At 42.6% G+C, this 19,001-nt stretch overlaps 1 protein-coding gene across 4 annotated transcripts in view; it reads left to right on the top strand.

Annotated features, from left to right (window-relative positions):
• Ctnnd2 (catenin delta 2) overlaps positions 1 to 19,001 on the top strand; it is a 746,809-nt gene that overhangs the window by 620,640 nt on the left and 107,168 nt on the right. For all 4 annotated transcript variants that reach the window (XM_075975796.1, XM_075975795.1, XM_075975797.1 and 1 more), the window contains 2 exons: positions 5,239 to 5,356; positions 11,121 to 11,306. In XM_075975796.1, coding sequence (XP_075831911.1) covers positions 5,239 to 5,356; positions 11,121 to 11,306 — 304 coding nt within the window. The remainder of the gene's footprint in view (positions 1 to 5,238; positions 5,357 to 11,120; positions 11,307 to 19,001) is intronic.

The raw sequence follows: 19,001 nt of genomic DNA, 5'->3' as shown, positions 1-19,001 counted from the left end.
CAAGTGATATAGTTAGGTCATGTTTTTGTTCTAGTTCCAGCTTACTGAGAAGTCTTCATACTGATTTCTGTAGTAGCTCAGCCAGGTGCCACTCCAGCCAGCAGTGAAAAAGGATTCCTCTTTTCCCACTTTCTTGGCAGGAGCTTTTTCATTCTTTTTTTTTGATAGCCATTCTGACTGGAATATGATGGAATCATGTTTTCTAGTAATGTCGGTACAATTTCTTTTAAGTATAGAATTGTGTTATCTAAAAAGAGGGAAATTTTAACTTCTTCCTTCTTATCTATATACATTTATATCTTTCTCATGTCTTATTTCCATGACAGTGACTTCAAGTCACAGTGGATAGGAGTGTGAAGATTGGGCACCCTTGTCTTTTTTTATTATTATTATTTTAGAGGAGATCCATTCTTTGTTTTTTTCCTACTTGGATCAGTATTTTGATAGGTTTGCTATATTCTGCCTTTGTTATGTAGACATACAAACTCATCTATTCTTAATTTTTTCAGGACTATTATCATGACAGTAAGTTGAACTTTGAGGTGATTTCTGCCCTTACGACAATTTATATGATATTTTTTTAATGATATAGTAAACTAACATTGAATCCCTAGAATGAAACCAATGTGATAATAATGTACGATCCTCTAACATTTTCTTGAATTGAGTTTGAAAGTATTTTGTTATGAAATTTTATATCTGTGTTCATCAAGAAAATTGGTCTGCCATTTCCTTTCTTCCTGCCTGCCTGCCTTCCTCCTTCCCTCCCTCCCTTCCTTGATTGATTGCTTGCTTTTGCCTTACTTCTTTATCGGGCTTGGGTATCATGGTAATACTGACTTTCTAGAATACTTTGGTGGTGTTCCTTTCCCTTGTATTTTGTGTAAGAAGTGTGGTTGTTAGATCTTATAAACTTTAGTAGAATTCAGCAATAAACCTGTCTGGTCTTGGCCTTTTCTTTGTGGAGAGATTTCTATCACTGTATCAATCTTATTGCTTCCTATGGGTGTGTTGAAATTTTCTATATCCTGGTTTTAATTTTGGTAGCTCATATAAGTTTAGAAGTATATCTTTTTCTTTTAGATTTTCAAGATTCTCAAATATAAGTTTTTAAAATGTTCACTACACTTGAGCCTATTGTAACAATTCTCTCTTCATTTCTAATTGTATTAATTTGGGTCTTCCAGTTTTGTTAATTGTCTCAAAAAGCCAGATCTTTGTTGGATTGATTCTATGTATTTTCTTTTAATGTTTGTTTCATTAATTTGTAACCTGGTATGTTTTATTTCTTAATGCCTACTGCATTTTAATTTGCCCTCTTGTTTTTCTAAAACTCTGAGGCACACTGGGTTATTTATTTAAGATTTCCAAGGACCTGTTTGGCAATGATCGCCTGGTATACATTTAAAAAAAAGTATAGGACAAAGGATCCAAACCTAGAGAAGGAAATGAACATTCATATAAAAGAGACATGAAGAGCCCCAAGTAGACATGACCAAAAAAGACTCTTTCCATGATATGACGTAGTCAAGGTGTCAAAAGTACAGATCCCAAAGTGTATGTTCAATTATGCCATCATTTTCATATGATTATGGGAACTGTTTAGTCCCTTCTTTGTCCCACTTTCTCCAGTGACCCATTTTACCATCTAACTTTATTATTTAGTCTTCAGGTATTTGTGTTGTTCTCAGGCTTCTCTTGGAGTTTATTTCTAGTTTTTTTGGGCTGTGGTTGGATGAGCTATAAGGAAGTATTTCAGTTGGGTCTTGTTACACTTTTTTTCTTTTTTCTTTTTGTCATGAAAGCAGGTCTTATTTCACTTTTTTTTGTCATGAAAGCTTGCTTTGTAGCCTATGACATGTTCAAGTTTAGACAAAGTGCCACCAGCTGTCTAGAAGAAAGTACAGCCCAGACCTGTTGGCGGTCTTCATCTGCTAATATCTGTTAAATCCAGTTGATCCATGGTGTGTCTAGCTCTGACTTTCTTTTCTAAGTTTTAGTTTGGAAAAACTTCCTAAATATGAGAGTAAGACATTGAAGTCTCCAAGTATCATTTTGTCAGGAACCATGTGATATCTTTTTTTAAAATGAAATTGGAAGCTACAAGATTTGGTGCATAAATATTTACAGTAGAAATATCTTCTCAATGAATTGTTCTCTTTATTAAAGTCTAATGGTCCTCTTTATATCTTCCTAACTAGTTTTGTTTCAATATCTATTTTATGAGATATAAGAATTGATATGCCAACTGGTTTGCAGCTTGTCTTCCTGGGAACTTATTTCCATCCACTGACTATCATGTTTTGGATTTCTTTACCACCTCAGGGTATCTCTCCTAAACAGCAGACAGTTGGATCTTCATTTTTAAGCCAGTCAGTTAGTCTGTATTGCTTAATTGGTGAATTGAAACCGTCTGCATTTTAGGTTGTTACTGAGAGGAGTTTGCTCTTTATTGTGGTTCTCTTCGTTGATATACTGATTGGGTTATTGACATATCTCTTCCCTGTCACCTGGTTTACTGGTTTTGTGTATTGGCCGTGATTGGTTCCTTCCCAGTTCATCTTTGTTCATTTGTTCCTCTTGTGTAATATATGTTCCTATGTTCTCATAAATGAGACGGCCTTTCTTCTTACTCCCTTACACTATGCCTTTAAGAATTTTCTGAGGAGCTGGCTAGTTTGGCATGAATTGTCTTAAATTCGTTCTTGAAATGTTGACTTAGTTTTAGCAGTTTTAAAACATAACTTGGCTAGGTGCACCAGGCACATGATCTTGGTTACCATTTACTTTCACGACTTGGCATATCTTTCCTTGCTTTTAGGGTAGCTGAAGAAAGTTCTGATGTTATTCTTGCATTTCTACCTTTGCATATGAGTTACCATTTTTCCTTAGAGCTTTTTATATTGTTGCTTTTTTTAATTTTAGCATATTGACGAAGACATATCATGGAAAGATTCTTCACTTGTCTTTTCTACTTGGAATTGTTTATGCTTCATTTAGTTAGATATTTATTTCCCTAGGCATGGGAAATTTTCTGCTCTAATTTCATTGAATAAAACTGTCTATGACTTTGGACCTTATCTCAATTCCTTTTATTCCATGGTTGCTTAGGTTTGGTCTCTTGAATGTACCGCAAATGTCTTTGAAGTTTGGGTAATATTTGTTAAAAAGAATTTCTTATGTTTGTCTGAATGTATTATTTCTCAATTTCACCTTCCATAAAGTCTTCTGAAAGAGAATAGCTTGCCACCATCCTGAGCTTGAACATAAAAGGGGCTGAGGTTATCAATGAAGAGAAAGTAAGGATGCTAGGCTGTGCGTGAATCATCTCTAAGGAGTCTGGGTTCCATAATTGTTTGGGAAAACTCGCCCACCAAGCAAGAATCACATGCCCCTTGCTGCCCAACATTCCTCATGCCATGAAAGACTAACTGAAATTTTTGACAAGCTTCCTGAACATCTACAAAGCTCAACCCGGTGGAAATCATTTCTAGGTGGCATGATCTATAACATTCTTTTAGAATTTCCCTTCTGGTTTAGAATGACACCACCATGCCGCTCACAAATTTTTCCTAACAGACAGTTACCCCTCTCCTGCTTCATCTGCACCAGATACTTTCTCAGAAACAGAGACTGGGATTTACAAGAATTCACATTAAAATGTTTTTAATATTTACCCAGTTGCCTTATCTAAGCAACTAAAATCTTCTATTTATATTTTAAGATCAGTAAAAAATCCTATTTAAATTGAATAACCTTTCACAGTGTTATATTAAAGTATTGATTGATCCTATTTTAACCCACCCTATAAAACATTTAGATATCAAAGTAAATAGTTAGGATCAGTAGCCTTTTAACAGCATTACACCTGTGTTCTTTTCATTAAATTAAAATCCCAAATGAAACCAATCATCCAGATCTCGCACCATCCCCGTAGGGCTCCAGTTTCCCTCCTCCACTGACTCAGGATTCATTGCATCCCCTTCATTGACTCCCAGAACCTCTCTTGGGGCTCAGCTCCTTCGTCTTCAGATCAGTTCAGTGTCCACAAAAGAAACTGGAGTGAAATGAGAGAGAGAGAGAGCACCAGTCAGCTAATGGAATTAAATCAGCCTTGCTGCCTTCACTCTAGACTCTGCCCAAAAGCAAGATTCTTGTAGTTAGCTTCTTTGGCTCCCAACAGTCAGCAAAAAGAGCACCACTCCTGCAGTAAATTCATCCATGGAGTTAGAGTCCAGATGTCATGCCCTGTCATGCCCTGTCATGCTCTGTCATGTTCTAGGAAGTACATGTTATCCCCCTCCATCCAAGCTTTTAGAGTCAGATTCCAGAGTAGAGTGCAACACTACATTCTATCTGCCTTCAAAGTCATCATCAGGGTTCCCAAATTTGAGAGCCATTGCACTCTCTCATTCTCTTACCCTCATTTCCCGGGTGCTCTCAAATTCTTCCAATCTTGTGCCTTCCACTGCTTCCAGCATTCTTTCTGTGTTGCCCACAGTCATTGCAAAAAAATGTCTCGGTTGGAGCTGAATCATAAATATAGATGGAATATTTTTAGGTGACGGAATAAATAAACAGCACTCTCAAAGATTCTCTCTGATAACCTGCCAGGGATTCTTCTCTACTAGGATAAGAATCACATGTCTTTTGTAGAGCTAGAAGAATGTCTGCTTAACCATGTGAGGTATGAAGCAGGCTCCTTCTGTTGCCTTTAGCTCAGGATATATAACACGGGAAAGAGTGTGGACTATGTCCTTCCTGTGGACTATGTCAGAGACATCCCAATGACACAGAAAAGTTATGTTCCTAGAATGAATTCCTATAGATATACTTCTGGCAGGGCGGTAGACGGTATGTGTTTAAAGCATTAAAAATATGTCCCTAAGGTATTTAGTAAGTTGGAAGCTCTGTTTGTGAAAATAACTTGAGATTTCTTAAAGAATGTTCAAAAACTTCTGATTCCTTCTTCAATTGTAAGTGAGGTTGAGCCTCTGAAGTTTCTAGAAGTCTTTAATCCTCAAGAGTCCTAGAACCCTGACATATCTTGTTGGGAATTCTGCATTCTCTCTGTAACAATTTGCAATAGATGCTTATGAATTAGCTCCAAGATGTGTTTGCTGAAGCCACATCTACTTGCTAAAACTAAGCATTTTAAATGGGAAAATAGCATTCTTCTGAAAGAGTGGTCTCTTGGTGGCTATCTGAAGATCACTGTCATGTTCCTTTGCCTTTCAGGAATGTAAGTTCAGCTGGAGAGGAGGCCCGCCGGCGGATGCGGGAGTGTGATGGGCTCACGGATGCCTTGCTGTATGTGATTCAGTCTGCGCTGGGGAGCAGTGAGATCGATAGCAAGGTTGGTGCTGTTTGCATAGATCCAGATTCTTAGTGGTCAAAGGTTCTCCTGAAATTAAACAACGGCTAGCAGCCAAGGGAAGCTGTCACTCGGCTTCATACTGATGAGCTCTATCCCGATAGGATGCCAGCATTGGTCAAACATCTAAAAGGATGCTCACCGTAGCTTAGACCAGCATTTGAAAATTGCTGTTTTTGAAAATTCAGTAAGTTAAAGTGAAATTTAGATTGTCATAAGTAAATAAAACTGTGGGGATCCTGGATGAGTAAACTTTCACAAATCTGAGCCTCCAGCTTGCACTCTTAAAAAAATAACAATCTACTTGTAAAGATGAAGATATTAAAATTCTCTGAGATTTGAATAAATATAAATTCTTATAAATTAAATTTTAATAACTAACTATATTAATTATACTAAGGGCTGTTTTTAAGTGACTGAAAACCCTTTTTCAATTTTCAAACTGTTCAGTCAAAGCTTCCAGCGTGTTGTGCTCAGTGTCACTGTACTGTGTTGGTTCACAAACTCAGAGAGAATTCGTTATTAGGTGGGCTTCTCCAGTACTTGAGATATTTTGTTTTACCTTAAATAAATTAGCTATTCACAACAATTAGATAGTTGTGGTCTTGTAGGATCCTGGTATATGGCCATATGCCACGTATACTTTTAAAATAATGTGTGTGGCAAATGTCACTCTTTAACAAGGACTTATCAAGAGCTCCCGCTGGAGACATTTGGGGTAGAGAAGCCTTTGTTGAGAGTCTGTGCATTGGACTTGCTCTCTGGCCTCTGACTACCCACTAGATGCCAACAGCTTTCCCCACTCCCGTCCACCACCATGGTACAGTGGACACAAAAACGCAACCCTTAACTCAAAGGCCATAAGGCAGCTTAATGTGGAGCCAAATTTTAGTGACCATGGTCTGGGAACATGGATTTAGATTACTCCAAGTTCCAGTTGTTCAACACAGAATCAGTTTCATGGAGTTTTTAAAGTACTAGAACCCAGGAAATTACCAGTCATGGTTTTAAGAATGCTCTGGTGGAAACTTCGGAGACGTGGGCTACACTACGCTGGAAAGAACTGTAGTTAAGGCCTTAGGTGCTCCTTGACAACACTCCTCGTTCTTTCATTAGTAGAAAGCTAGAGTTCTGTGAATGCATCCCAGCAGGTCTGGCTCATCACAGGACATTAGATCTGATGGTAGGACAGGCCAAGAAGGTAGAGTGATTGTGTTGTGAGTTAAAGATTACCCATAATAAATTGTCATTAGACTCGATCTGTAACTTTCCAAATGCTCCACAGTTGTGGACATTTTCGTCACTCAGTCCCTGCAGCCATATTCTCTTCAGGAATTCTCATCCATAGTGCCAAACAGCAGTGTCCCCAAACACGGAGCATGTCCTGTGAGGAGCTCAGCTGGCACTGCTGAAAGTCACTGCCTTGATCCCGTGCTTTCCAGCATTAACTCTTCACCAGAATTGCCTTTGAAACAACTGGGGAAGACACCTGCGAGGACCCCATTTCCACCCTCCAAATATGACTACCCAACTCTGGCCTCAAGAATTTATCCATTTAAAAATGAATCATGATTTGATGATATTACGGATTAAATTCTTGCCTGAGTAGATGGAGTTTTGAAATGGAGTACTTAGGAAGGGTACGTAAGGGAATATGATTGTAAAGTCAGATGGAAAGCAAATAGGTGGGGTTCAGTTTGTATGGAGTTTGCTTACAGTGCCTGCAGGAGGCCCTGTGTGCAAGCCCCTGCACCACATGAACAGCATGAGTCACACACACCTGAATTTCAGCCCTTGGGAAGTGAAGGCTGGAAGATCAGAAGTTCATGGTCATCCTCAGCTGTACTGAATTCAGTGTGAGCCTGGGATGTATGAAACTTTGTCTCAAAGAAAGGATAACAACAAAAACAGTAATTTGGGGGCTAGAGAGGCAACTCAGCAGTTAGGAACAATAGCTGCTCTTGAAGAGAACCTGAGTTCAGTTTCTAGATCCCACACTGCAGTTCATAACTGTCTGTAACTCCTGTTCCAGGGGAACAATGCCCTCTTCTGGCTTTTACAAGTATTAGGCATACACATGGTACACATACTTACATGCGATGAAACAATCATGCTCATAAAATAAAAATAAATAATAGTTCAGTATGCTTAGCCATTAATTAGCTTTATGGGTGAGTTAGCATAACCCTTCTTAACTTTGACTATACATTACAGTTACTGAGAAACTTAGAAAATTTGACTGGTCTCTGAGCCTGTTACCCTGAAGAGTTGGGCTCAAGGTGTCTTCCAGGAGTACGGTCCTGTGAACACTGGCTCCATCCAGTTGTAAACACTGCTGTCCTCCCATTTCTCCCATCACCGATGCTCCCTGGTCCTAGGGCCAATCATGCACCACATACTACAGATTTCAAGGATGAGATGTTATATAATAAAGACAAGCATCCCTCTTCTGGAAAGGTCCTTAATAACCATCGTAGACCTTTGAATACTGTTGACAAGAAAATTAAATCCCTAAAGTTGTGACCAGTCAAGAAATCTTGAGTATTTACGGGAGCCTGTTGGTGCCTAGACACATGAGGTATGAAAGCGCTCATGTAGGTAGTTCACTGCCGTGGCAGCACTGAACACTTCAATACTCACAGTAGCAAAAGACTGAGGCATGGAGACGCTAAGTCTGTGAGTTTGGTGGACACAAAACGCTTTCCCGCTGTCTAGACCTTGCAGGTGAATAGAATAAAAGCCACTGCCTCATGTGTCCGCCAAACTCTCCTGCTCCTCTCTTAGGTTTAGGCAGTTTGCGGGACACAGGGCAGGGGCACCATCGTCTTAAGCATCATTGTCTGACTGCTTGGATGAGCAGACTCCTAATACTCCTGGGAGACTGGGAGATGATCTCTTTTAATGTTCATGTTTTTTTCTAAGAGATGAAGTTGGCGTGGAGGACTTCTCCAGGCTGGAGTGAGAAAACTTGGAGTATCCCTGATGAGTAGGGAGTGGGCTGAACATCAGGACAGGGCCCTCTCCATCCCCCTCTCTCTAGAGCACTGTACCCAAGTGCTCTTAACTGGTGACAGGAAGGACCATCATAACCACATGCCCTGAGTGTTGAAGGGCTCCATCCAGTGTGGTGATAAATGACTTCACCATGCCTTGCTGGCGGGATCGTACTATTGATTTTTAACATATTATTATTGCACCATAATTTTCCACTCAGCCCTCAGCTTGGCCGCTTCTGAGCTTTCACAGTGACACATTAGGGGGGGAGACATGAATGCACATTCTCTTTAAGGCCAAAGAAGTTAATGAATAAGAGCCTGCGTTCCATGCAAGCTCATGGCTCCGCTCCTATAATTGGGAGACTTTATTGACTGGGTAACATATGGTGGAGCGCTCCACAGATGACTCCCAAATTAGCCCATTGTAATAGAAAATAAGGAGTCACAATGACCCTGGTGGCCAAGAAGAGCACTAAAAAGCACTGTTGACAGTAATGGATGTCACAAACAGAGCCACCAGACGCCACGCGCCTTCTGCTGCTGCCAATGGTCTTTCTTTTTTTCTTTTCCACACTCTGTTTAGAGAAGTGCTCTTGAACTGGGAACCTAGCTAACCCCCAACTCCAGGAGGCTTTATAAGAGGCACAGCTTTCCTCTCTGGGCCCTCTCCTACCTTCTCCAGCTCCTCCCCCACACCATCTCCCTAAATGCAGACTGGTGGCAAAGCTTTCTTTGAACCTCCAGATTTAGTCTCCCTAGTCCTGTTCCAGGAACACCGAAGCCCCAGGGAGGATAAACAACACAATGAGAAGGAAGCTTAGTCTCCCGAGTCCTTGATGGAAGAGAAATCAGTTTGAGATGATTTGAAAATTGTCCCAACTTGTACCCTAACATTTCCCTTTCAAGAAGAGACGCGTCTGTCTTTCTTGTGTCCTCCTGTTCATACCTGCTTTCATGCCGGCTCCCTTGCCTGATGTGGAAAGGATGCTCCAAACAGATAATGAAGTTGGCTCAAAGCCTGTGGGATTAGCAGTCATGAAACCTTGGCAAGCTGGGGAAAAAAAGCTAAGGATGGCACGGGCCCCAGAGCATATCCTGAGAACCACTCTTCTTGATTGACAGTCACTGCACCCCTCATCAGGTAAAGAGCACAGGCTGCCTATTACCTGCATCCTGCCAATGAGAGCAACAGGCTAGGATCTGATTCCTGTGTCCTCTGCCTGTGCTGGCACTGAGCCCAGACTGAAGAGGGATGACTTTCATCAGTGAGCAGCCGCTCGTTGTCTTCACCCATCCCCTTCCCTCTTCAGCATGAAATTGGGTTTCTTGCTTTTAGTAGTCACGTAGTGGGTCTCAGAAACATAATCGCCAAGGTGCAAGGGTTTGTTTTCAACTCCCCCTAATTGTTTTCCCTGAGAATAAAAGTTAAAAGGTCAGTGTTGAGGCCCCGTGATATGGCTCAGCCTGTAAAGATGCTTGCCTCACAAGGCTGCTGACAGCTTGACTTTGATTCACAAAACACACAGCAAAAGGAAAGAAACTTCTCCAGGAAGCAGTCTTCTGATCTCCACGTGTGTGCTGTGGCACCATAGACACATATAGACACAAATATACAGACACACAGACACAGACACAATAAATAAAACGTGCTCTTAAAAGTCAGCTTTCTTTCAGGGAAGCACTTTCTGCAGAGGGTCAAAGGACATATGTGGAACCCACAATCTCTGTCTCAATTCTCTTGTTCCCGATAGCAGCCCTGGATGTGTTTTGTCCTCTGCAGGGGTGGTCATAAACACAGCGGCCTGCCAGATTTGTGAAAACATTATAGTAAGACAACCTCAGGTTGGCTCCAGCCTGCAGGATGCAGCTTCCTGAATCTTGCTCTCAGCTTCTGGACGCCACTAGAATTTGTTTTGCCTCACCTCCCCAACTTAGCGGTGACAGCGACAAGTGGGCACTGGGTCTCTAAATTCATCCTGTCCTCTGCACAGTCCTGTGGTGCTGGAGCTTGTATCATTACTGGCTTGCCAATGAAGAAACAGAGGCACGAAGGGGGTAGTCACTGTGCACAGCCACACTGTCACTGTGCACAGAGAGGGGAAGTCACTGTGCACAGCCACACTGTCACTGTGCACAGAGAGGGGAAGTCACTGTGCACAGCCACACTGTCACTGGGCAGAGCCACACTGTCACTGAGCAGAGCTAGGATTCACACCAAAGCCAAGACAAATGTTGAAAGTCCCCTGTGTGGTCTCCAACATTACTGAAACTGTATTATTGTATTATTTCTTGGTAAATGATATGCAACGGCATCCCCAACCAGAGCCAAACTAAACCCACCCCCTGTGATTTAGTGACTTGGGTTCCTAAACTCCTGGCTGGAGTTGCCTGTAAATGGTGATCTTGTAGTTGCGAGTTTGTCCAGTTCTCACAAGTGCATTTTGATTACCTGTGACTGGTGATTGTTGAAGTACCCAGGGTTGATGATTATTGTTTGTCAAGTGAGACATGGTCTTAGGACCTTCCAACCTTATCCAAATTCTTCCAGTTGTAGCTGTTAGTGGAGCCCTTGAAAGCAGGCATTAAGTGCAATGAGGACCAATGTGTCCATGGAGACTGACTGCCTTCCCATGGTGGGGGTGCCTGCTGATTGGCTTATACTCACTCCTCCCTGCCTTTCCAGTGGAGGCGCCTGCTGATTGGCTTACACTCACTCCTCCGTTTCCCTTTTTCTTTTGGGGACGCTACAGACCGTTGAAAACTGTGTGTGCATCTTGAGGAACCTCTCCTACCGGCTAGCAGCAGAAACGTCTCAGGGACAGCACATGGGCACAGACGAGCTGGACGGGCTGCTCTGTGGGGAGGCCAACGGCAAGGATGCGGAGAGTTCTGGGTGCTGGGGCAAGAAGAAGAAGAAAAAGAAATCCCAGGACCAGGTGATGCTACCTGCTCACAGCTGCATGCAATTATCCCCTTCCCTACTATGATAGTAAAGCACCACCAGTATATAGAAAGAAACAGGGCTCTGCTTTCCCAATGTATGGTGAAATTGCTAGCGTGTCTGCATCATTTTCCTTTCTTCTAGTTCAGGCTGGGTAGAAACTTCCCAAGTAAAGAAAAAGCCATCAACACACTCCAGTGACCCAGTTCCTAGAGTGTGGATAGAGGCAGGTATGATGCCTGTATGTTGAGTGACAAATACATTGAGTCCCCTTTGAGGGTGGGGAAGGGCGGTTGCCATGAAGGTGATGGAATGCCAAGGGCAGGAAGAGGTGGGTAAGTGGGGAAGTTGGCAGAAGAGGCATAATATTCAGTGTATGTTTGACAACAGGTTCAGAAGGCTGGGTTATTGTCTTGTGTAACCCCGGGAGGTGGGGATAAGAATCTGGGCTTAACAACTGGATGATGTCAGAATTTTGGTCTTGGGAGCATTTTGGTAAATCCAGAACGCTGCAGCTAGAGAAGGAAGCCTCTGCCACATGGATTGCTCTGTACTGTAGACACCTGTGGGACGGTTCCCCTGCTGCACAGTGAAGTCCATTAGGCAGCTCTCCTCAGGGTGGTGGTGAGGACAGCAGAGCCTTCAGTCTGTCCCTAGGGTCCCTGGGGTATGAAAGCCCTCACCCCCAGATGTTGGGATATTATTTAGCTGTAGAAAGTTTCCCAGCAGGCATAAGGCCCTGGGTCTGGTGCCCAACACCAACTCCAAAAAGCCCTGGGTAGTGAATTCTGTGTATTACTATAAAAATGCTCAACTCTTTTCCTGTTATGTGTAAGATGCCTCAGAGAAGGGTAGAAAGGCCTCTTAGAAAACCAAAGGGTCTGTATCCACCACGCAGACCTCCCACTACAGAGGAGCCAACTCATGACATCAGGATCAGTTTAAAGATGGCCCTGGAGTTTTCTGTTTTCTAGACATTTGCATCCACCCTTAAATATGGCTTTAGTGACCTGGTAGGGAAGCACACTCCTTTAATCCCAACCTTGGGAGGCAGAGTCGAGCGGGTCTTTGTTTGAGGCTAGACTGGTCTACACAGCAAGTTCTAGGCCCGCCAAGGCTACATAGTGATATACAGCTTCCAAAACATTGGCATTTGTGTTTTGAATCTTAGAAGAACCATTCTGCAGGTCAGACTGAGTTATAAGATAAAAGTCTCAGCAATGTTTTCTTTTATTTCCTTGATAGGGATAACTCAGAGAAATGTACACCACGAAGGTATAGCACATTCTTGCTTTCATTTAATTAAGTGGTTGCTATGGGAACATACCTGAACTGTCGCCCTGAGGACAGATCTATATGAATGGTGCATGTTTTGCCCTCACCTATAAAAGCTCTTGGCAGCTGACTTTGCTCACTGTCTGTTGCTGAACCCCAAAGCCCATAGTTCCTGGTGTCCCTTCCTGGAAGAAAGTTCCCGAAGTGACAACCATCAGGCTTCTCTCTGTCCCACAGTACAGTTTTGTGATGACAATCTGGCCTCTCAGGGCAATAGAGAAACCTAAAAGAGTAGAAGACAAAATTAATAATTCTTCTTTTGTATAAAGAAGCCCTTTGGGGTTTGTTTTTGAACTTGGCATGTGACTGGAGACCCGGTAACAGTGCACTGATGGGTTCTGCTCCATCGTAGCTGAAGGGTCATACCACACTGTCCTACTATTGGCTACAGGCCAGGCTGACCTAGGTCTCACTCAGTGTGAGAAAACCGCAGGGCCAAAGCAGCAAAGGCAACTGGGAACCCAACTCCCTGTCCCGGGAGTCCCGGACGCTCTCCTCTCAAAGAGATGAAAAGTCAGGTGTGTGTTCAAATGAGTGACAGGACACTGATCAGACTCCAACAAGATTCTGACCCAGTCTGTACACACACATAGGGTCGATTTTCTGTTGTGATCATCTTTGTTGCATGATCTATTGCATCATTATCACTGGAAGAAATCATGTTTGGCTTTGTGCAGATCTCCTTCATTGGTTGTAGATGCTAGATGCTTAGGTTAGTGAGAAGTTTCATCTGTTAAACACTTTTTGGCATTCCTTCACTACTTCACTGGGAGAATGATTCCTCATAAGCAAATTAAAGCTCAGCTGCACCCTTCCAAAGCAACCCCATGTGAAACTGCTCACTGGTCCCATCTACTCTGTGTCTTCATATAGTTAGATTGCTCTCATGGTCCCTGGAGTTGGATACATCAGTGGGTCTTCCAGAGGGTAGATAGAAGGCCTGTATGGAACTTACCTCCATATGTGACTTTCACTCCAACACCTGGCACCAGTTTTACTGTATGGCCATCAGGGTGTGGCCTCCGGTGCCTCTAGGTCTTGCCAGAGTCTTGTTTCAAGTGGGTGTTCACAACCAGGGTTTGTCCAGTCTCAATTTTTTTCTTTCTTGAAGAGATTTTATGTTCAAGTGGCTGTGAGATGGTATACCCCATGGTCTTCTCTTTCCTGGGTTTTCATTCCCTCTACATGTTATCACATTGACAGTTGACATCTAGAATTACCTAGAAAGCTAATCTAATACACATGCTACATTATCATCATTTAAGAGCTTAGAATGTGTGGCCTGGGATGATGATTCAGTCAGTGAAGTACTGAGTTCTCTCTCTAAAATCTGTGTCAAATAAGAAGCTGAGCATGGTAGTGTGTCCTCCCAGTGCTAGGGTTGGGGAGATGGGATCTCTAGACTATATGTTCTTCCTTGTTAGAGAAACACTGTCTTAAAAAAAAAATAAAAGATGGAGTGTGCCTTAAGAACAACACCTGAAGTTATCCTCTGGTCTGCATACATGCACACACACATGTACACATACATACATACATTCTTACATGCATAACTTAGAATTGCATGCATGTAGTATAAATGTGTGTCAAAGCATCCTTGCAAATGCTATTTTAGATCATAGTGGAAGAAAGGAATACTTTGCCCTCGAGGGATTAGCATAGCATTCTTGAATGCTACCATGGACCCCATCACCCGCCACATTTTCTTGACTCTTCAGGATTTTAGCACTGGGCTTTAGCCTTTTGGAATCCCACCAACTCATGTGTATGATATTGGCCTGAAAATGAGAATCCGAGCCTAAATAGCATGCAATATCTCAAGGCACAAATGTTAATTTTAATACTCATTCAAAATGTTACATTAGAGATTTGAATTCATTTGACAGTGTTTCTTGTCAGACAAAGCAAATGTTAATTAAGAAAAGAAATCCAAGTGGCTTTCACCTCTGGATTCTGTATTGGCATATGCAACCAACAACAGACAAAATACGCAGGAAAAATGTCTGTTCCAAACATGTTCAGACTCTTGCAGGTAGTCCTGAAATAATATAACACAGCAGCTTAGTACACACAATTTATGCAATGTTATTTACAATAAGTGGTCTAGAGATGATTTAAAAACAAATGGAGAGATGGGCACAGGTCATGTGCAAACACTACACCCTTTTGTGTGGGAAATTGAACATGGATTTTGGTATCTGCTGAGGATCCTGGAATGGATACCCCCAAAACACTATGGGATGATGCATATATATCCATCATGTGAAAATAGTATGTAGGCAAAATAGAAACCCACTGTAAGAAGAAATATTCATGCATGCACAGAAGCCTCTCCTGTGAGAACAGAGTTGACAGTTCACAGGTCCATCATTTTGAATCTTTTCATTCTGCATACATCCATAGCTTTGTCTGACACTTCAGAGTACAGTGATGCTGTTGGTTGGCTGCACACATATAAGTTCTTCTAGTAAGTGTTTCCCACTGGTTCAGACCACCATCCTGTAGATGGCAGGAGCAGATGCTAGATATCTTTCAGAGTTCTTATCTTTAGGATCCTGAACTTCTCTTCCCGGAACTCTTCTCATCTGCAGTCCATGAGCACAAACAGAAGACAAGCATTCCTGCCCCTCTGGATGTGTCACTGGTCTCCAGGTGGCCTGTGCATCAGAGCAGAGCCTTATCAAAGTATAGAGCTTTTCCTAGAACAGCCTGGATCCTCTGTAAACTATCCTTCAGCAATGCTTCAGTGAGCAAAAAGGGATGCCCTGGAGTATTATGTGGGTCCAGTGGTGGGACCTCTCAGAGAGAAGTATTGTTCAAATTGTGTAGCAATGCCTACACAAGGTAGTCATGATAGATCTCTTATTCATTTCATTATTCATAAACTCCCTGCAAAGAATGCAGCCCCTTCGTACCGACTCTCAGGCCACCTCTCTTCTACCTGCCTGGACCCATCTGTGATGGCGAGAAGTGTAGGGAAGACCCACTGTTCTACTGCCAGCCACTTGTCACCTGAGACAGCATGGCTTGTCTCCGTCCTGGCAGATAGCCTGGGAAGCAGAAAAGCTACTGCAGATCCCATCCTGGACTCAGCCGTGGTGTGCTGACCCAAGCCTTTACCAGCAGAAATTTCCACTGATGTGAACTGTAGTAAACATCTGTATAGTCTCCTTAATCACTTCTTAAAAATGTATCTACCAGGAAGCATCTAGAACAGATCAATATCTGAAGGCTTTTGACACCCAAACTACTATTTATGTTTTTGCATGTGAATGGGACATGTAAATGTGATTGTGTTCAAATGTAAATATACATGCTCATGTATGAGTGTGTGTGCACATGCATGTGGAGGCCACAGATTCCTCAAGTGCATGCCTTGTTTTCTTTAGTTTTAGACAGGGTTTCTCACTGCACCAGTAGCTTAACCATGTGACTAGATCAATGCATCAACCAATTCCAGACATGCTTTTGTCATTGCCTATCCATGTGTGGGGCTTGCAAGTAGATGCGACTCTACCTGACTTTCTTCAGTGGCTGCTGGGTTTCCAAACTTAAGTTCTCATGTTTGAACAAGCTTACTGAGCCCCCAATATTTTCCTTAATGTGAGTGATAATTTAAATAGATGAATTTGGTTTTGCATATATAATCACCTCGTGACTCTGTCCTTTATGGCACTATTGGTGACCTTAAATTTTCATGTCTTGATGTCACACTGCCTTCTTCTTTCTAGACAATTTTCTTTTCCTTATTAGCAGCCACAGTTTTATTTTGCTGCTTAATACCACTTCCTTTCTGGCCATCTGCTGCTTTCTGTCCCTTCTGCTGTTGGCACCAGCTTTGTCTCACTCCACTCTCGCCCCACCATATGCTAGGATGTTGTTGACTTGAGAACCACATTCGGCATCCCAGAAGCAGCACAGTGCACATTCCCATGAAGACTGGCTGCACGGTCCCACTGGTCCCACCCATGCCTGAGATTCTTCTTCCTCACTGCTAACAGCACCTCAGAGGGGCTCAGAGACCGAAATGCATGTCCTATTTAATTTGCTGAGGTATACCTTACTGTTCACTACTCCTGGCCATCAAAAATGGTTTCGTAGCCTATTGGACAAGGTCTAGCCCTGAAAACCCTTTGTGCTGGATAATTCTGTTTGGTCCGCCCTGTGTGTTAGTGTTTGTCGGCCTCCCTGGGCTCTACCAGTAGATGCCAGTAACACCTCTTCCACCACATATAACAACCAAAATTTACAGATATTGCCCCTTTTCCAGTGAGCAAGACCATCTGAGTCACCAACGAAATAACCAAGTCAACAGAGTTATGAGAAAGGTATTAACACACCAGAGACAGTGCCTCTACAGAGATCAGACTTCAGGTTTCCCTAGGCTGAGACGGGAAGGAGCAGGAGAAGAACTCGGGATTAACATAGTGCTGCTGTAATCACAACACAGCGATGTAGAAAATGGTCCAAATGGATCCAGTAAGACTGAGCTGCCCTGGAAACACATCTTCCATCCTGAGGGATGTATGCCCAGCCCCCATGGCTATCCCCAGGGCTGTCCTGCAATGCCTTTGTCCTGATACTTTGTAACAAAAACCCTCCCAGTTGACACAGGTGTCCAGTCTCTTGCCATAGTCTATACCCTGAGCCTGGATACAATGCAGTGTCTGGAAACCACAGCTGACTGGGCCTGTCAACTCTGCCCAGTCTCAGCTGTGCACTGTGGCTCTGGATAGCGCTTGCAGAAAACCACACAACTGAGCTACCTTCACTTTTGGAACCCCAAGAGACGACATGAAATAGCCTTTCCCTTCGGGCTTACAGTGAGAGTTTTTAAGTCTCCACTTCCTCCATCTTTCTCCTACCATACCCCCATCCCCAAAAGGTTAGGAGTGATCAAAGAATATACCCTGAAGGCAAAAATCATGATGTGCTATTCAGACCACACCTGCAACAATGACAGTGGAGGTATGTGGGGTTGGATTGTCACCTTTAGATGCATTTTATCCAGGCTGCAGCCCAATTAAATCAAACCCAGTTTGAGAAAATATCCTACATACTAAAGTACTTTGTCTTCCTGCATTTTACAACCTGTGACTTACCCGGGAAGGAAAATATGAGGTCGTAAGTCAGACTGCTCCCCATAGCTGCACATTCTCTCCCTTTATCTCGTGGCAGTTCCTGCCTCACTCGTTCTTTTAGTTCACTGGAGTTCCTTTAGGTGGAGTTTGCCTGTGCAGACAGAATATGGTTGTCCCTCATTGGCCAAGAAATCTAGGAACTATAGCTACATTCTGCTGGTAAGAATGGCCTTTGCTGTCTGTGATCCTCAGAACAATTCACCAAGGAAACATACTTTTGGAGCATAAATTTCGCTGGCTGAGATTAGAGTGAGGTTATGACGCTTGGGACAGAAGAAGCCAGTCTTTTCACACTTCCCCTTTGGTGGCAATCCTTCTACCTGTGTACCAAGTAGTTTTCACTTGTTAGCAAGTCCATGGTATACAGCCTAGGGCACATGAGAATAACAAGGAGGACACTGAGATCTGGTGAGGAAGAGCTGAAATTTTCCTGTAGTTCATATTCAGCGTGAGCTTTGGAATGTAATAAAGAGGATGATCCCGTGAGTCTTCTTAGGACCTGTTTGAAAAGTCCCTTTGTAAACTGTATTGACATTGTCAGCTGGGTTTTTTTTATTGGTTTTTGATTTTTAGCCCTAAGTTATGACTTTCTCTTCACATAAAGGACAAATGACTTCTATTTTTAATCCTCAATTTAACTGTAGTAGAAACATTTTAAGTAGAATCCGAACCCAACAAGGCCACCAAAGAGAATTTTGATAGTTTTAACTGCCCCTTGGCAGTTGTACATACTTGGGGGTACAGGATGCTATTCCAGTCCACGTGAACAGTTAACAGTAATCGCATCAGCACAGGTGACATACTCATCTTCTAAAGCTTGTGTCATTTCCTTATGCTGGAAGCATTCAAACTCCTCTCTGCTAGTTATGAGTAAAGCATTTTAATACATTTGTTTTCTTCTTTTCTTGAAATAGTTTTTGTACAAGGTATTCATACTCACTGTGTAGCTGAGGCTGGGCTGCAACCTCTTAGTCTCCTTCCTTCAGCTCCTAAGTGGAGATTACAGGCATGTGCCACCATGTGTCGGCCAGCATCCCATGCACAACCAGGCCAGCATCCCGTGTACCACCATGCCAGCCACCAGGCCAGCCTCCCATGCACCACCATGCCTGATGCTTTCCTATTCCAGCTTGACATATTCCAGCTTGTTTGGTTTTGTTTATTCTAGTTTTATTATTATCCTTTATATGCCAAGATCTTGATGATATACCTGA

This window comes from Microtus pennsylvanicus, chromosome 6, assembly GCF_037038515.1.
Source record: "Microtus pennsylvanicus isolate mMicPen1 chromosome 6, mMicPen1.hap1, whole genome shotgun sequence".
Classification (NCBI taxonomy): Eukaryota; Metazoa; Chordata; class Mammalia; order Rodentia; family Cricetidae; genus Microtus; species Microtus pennsylvanicus.
The sequence above is the reverse complement of the archived record's forward strand: the minus strand, read 5'-3'. Positions and strand labels throughout refer to the sequence as shown.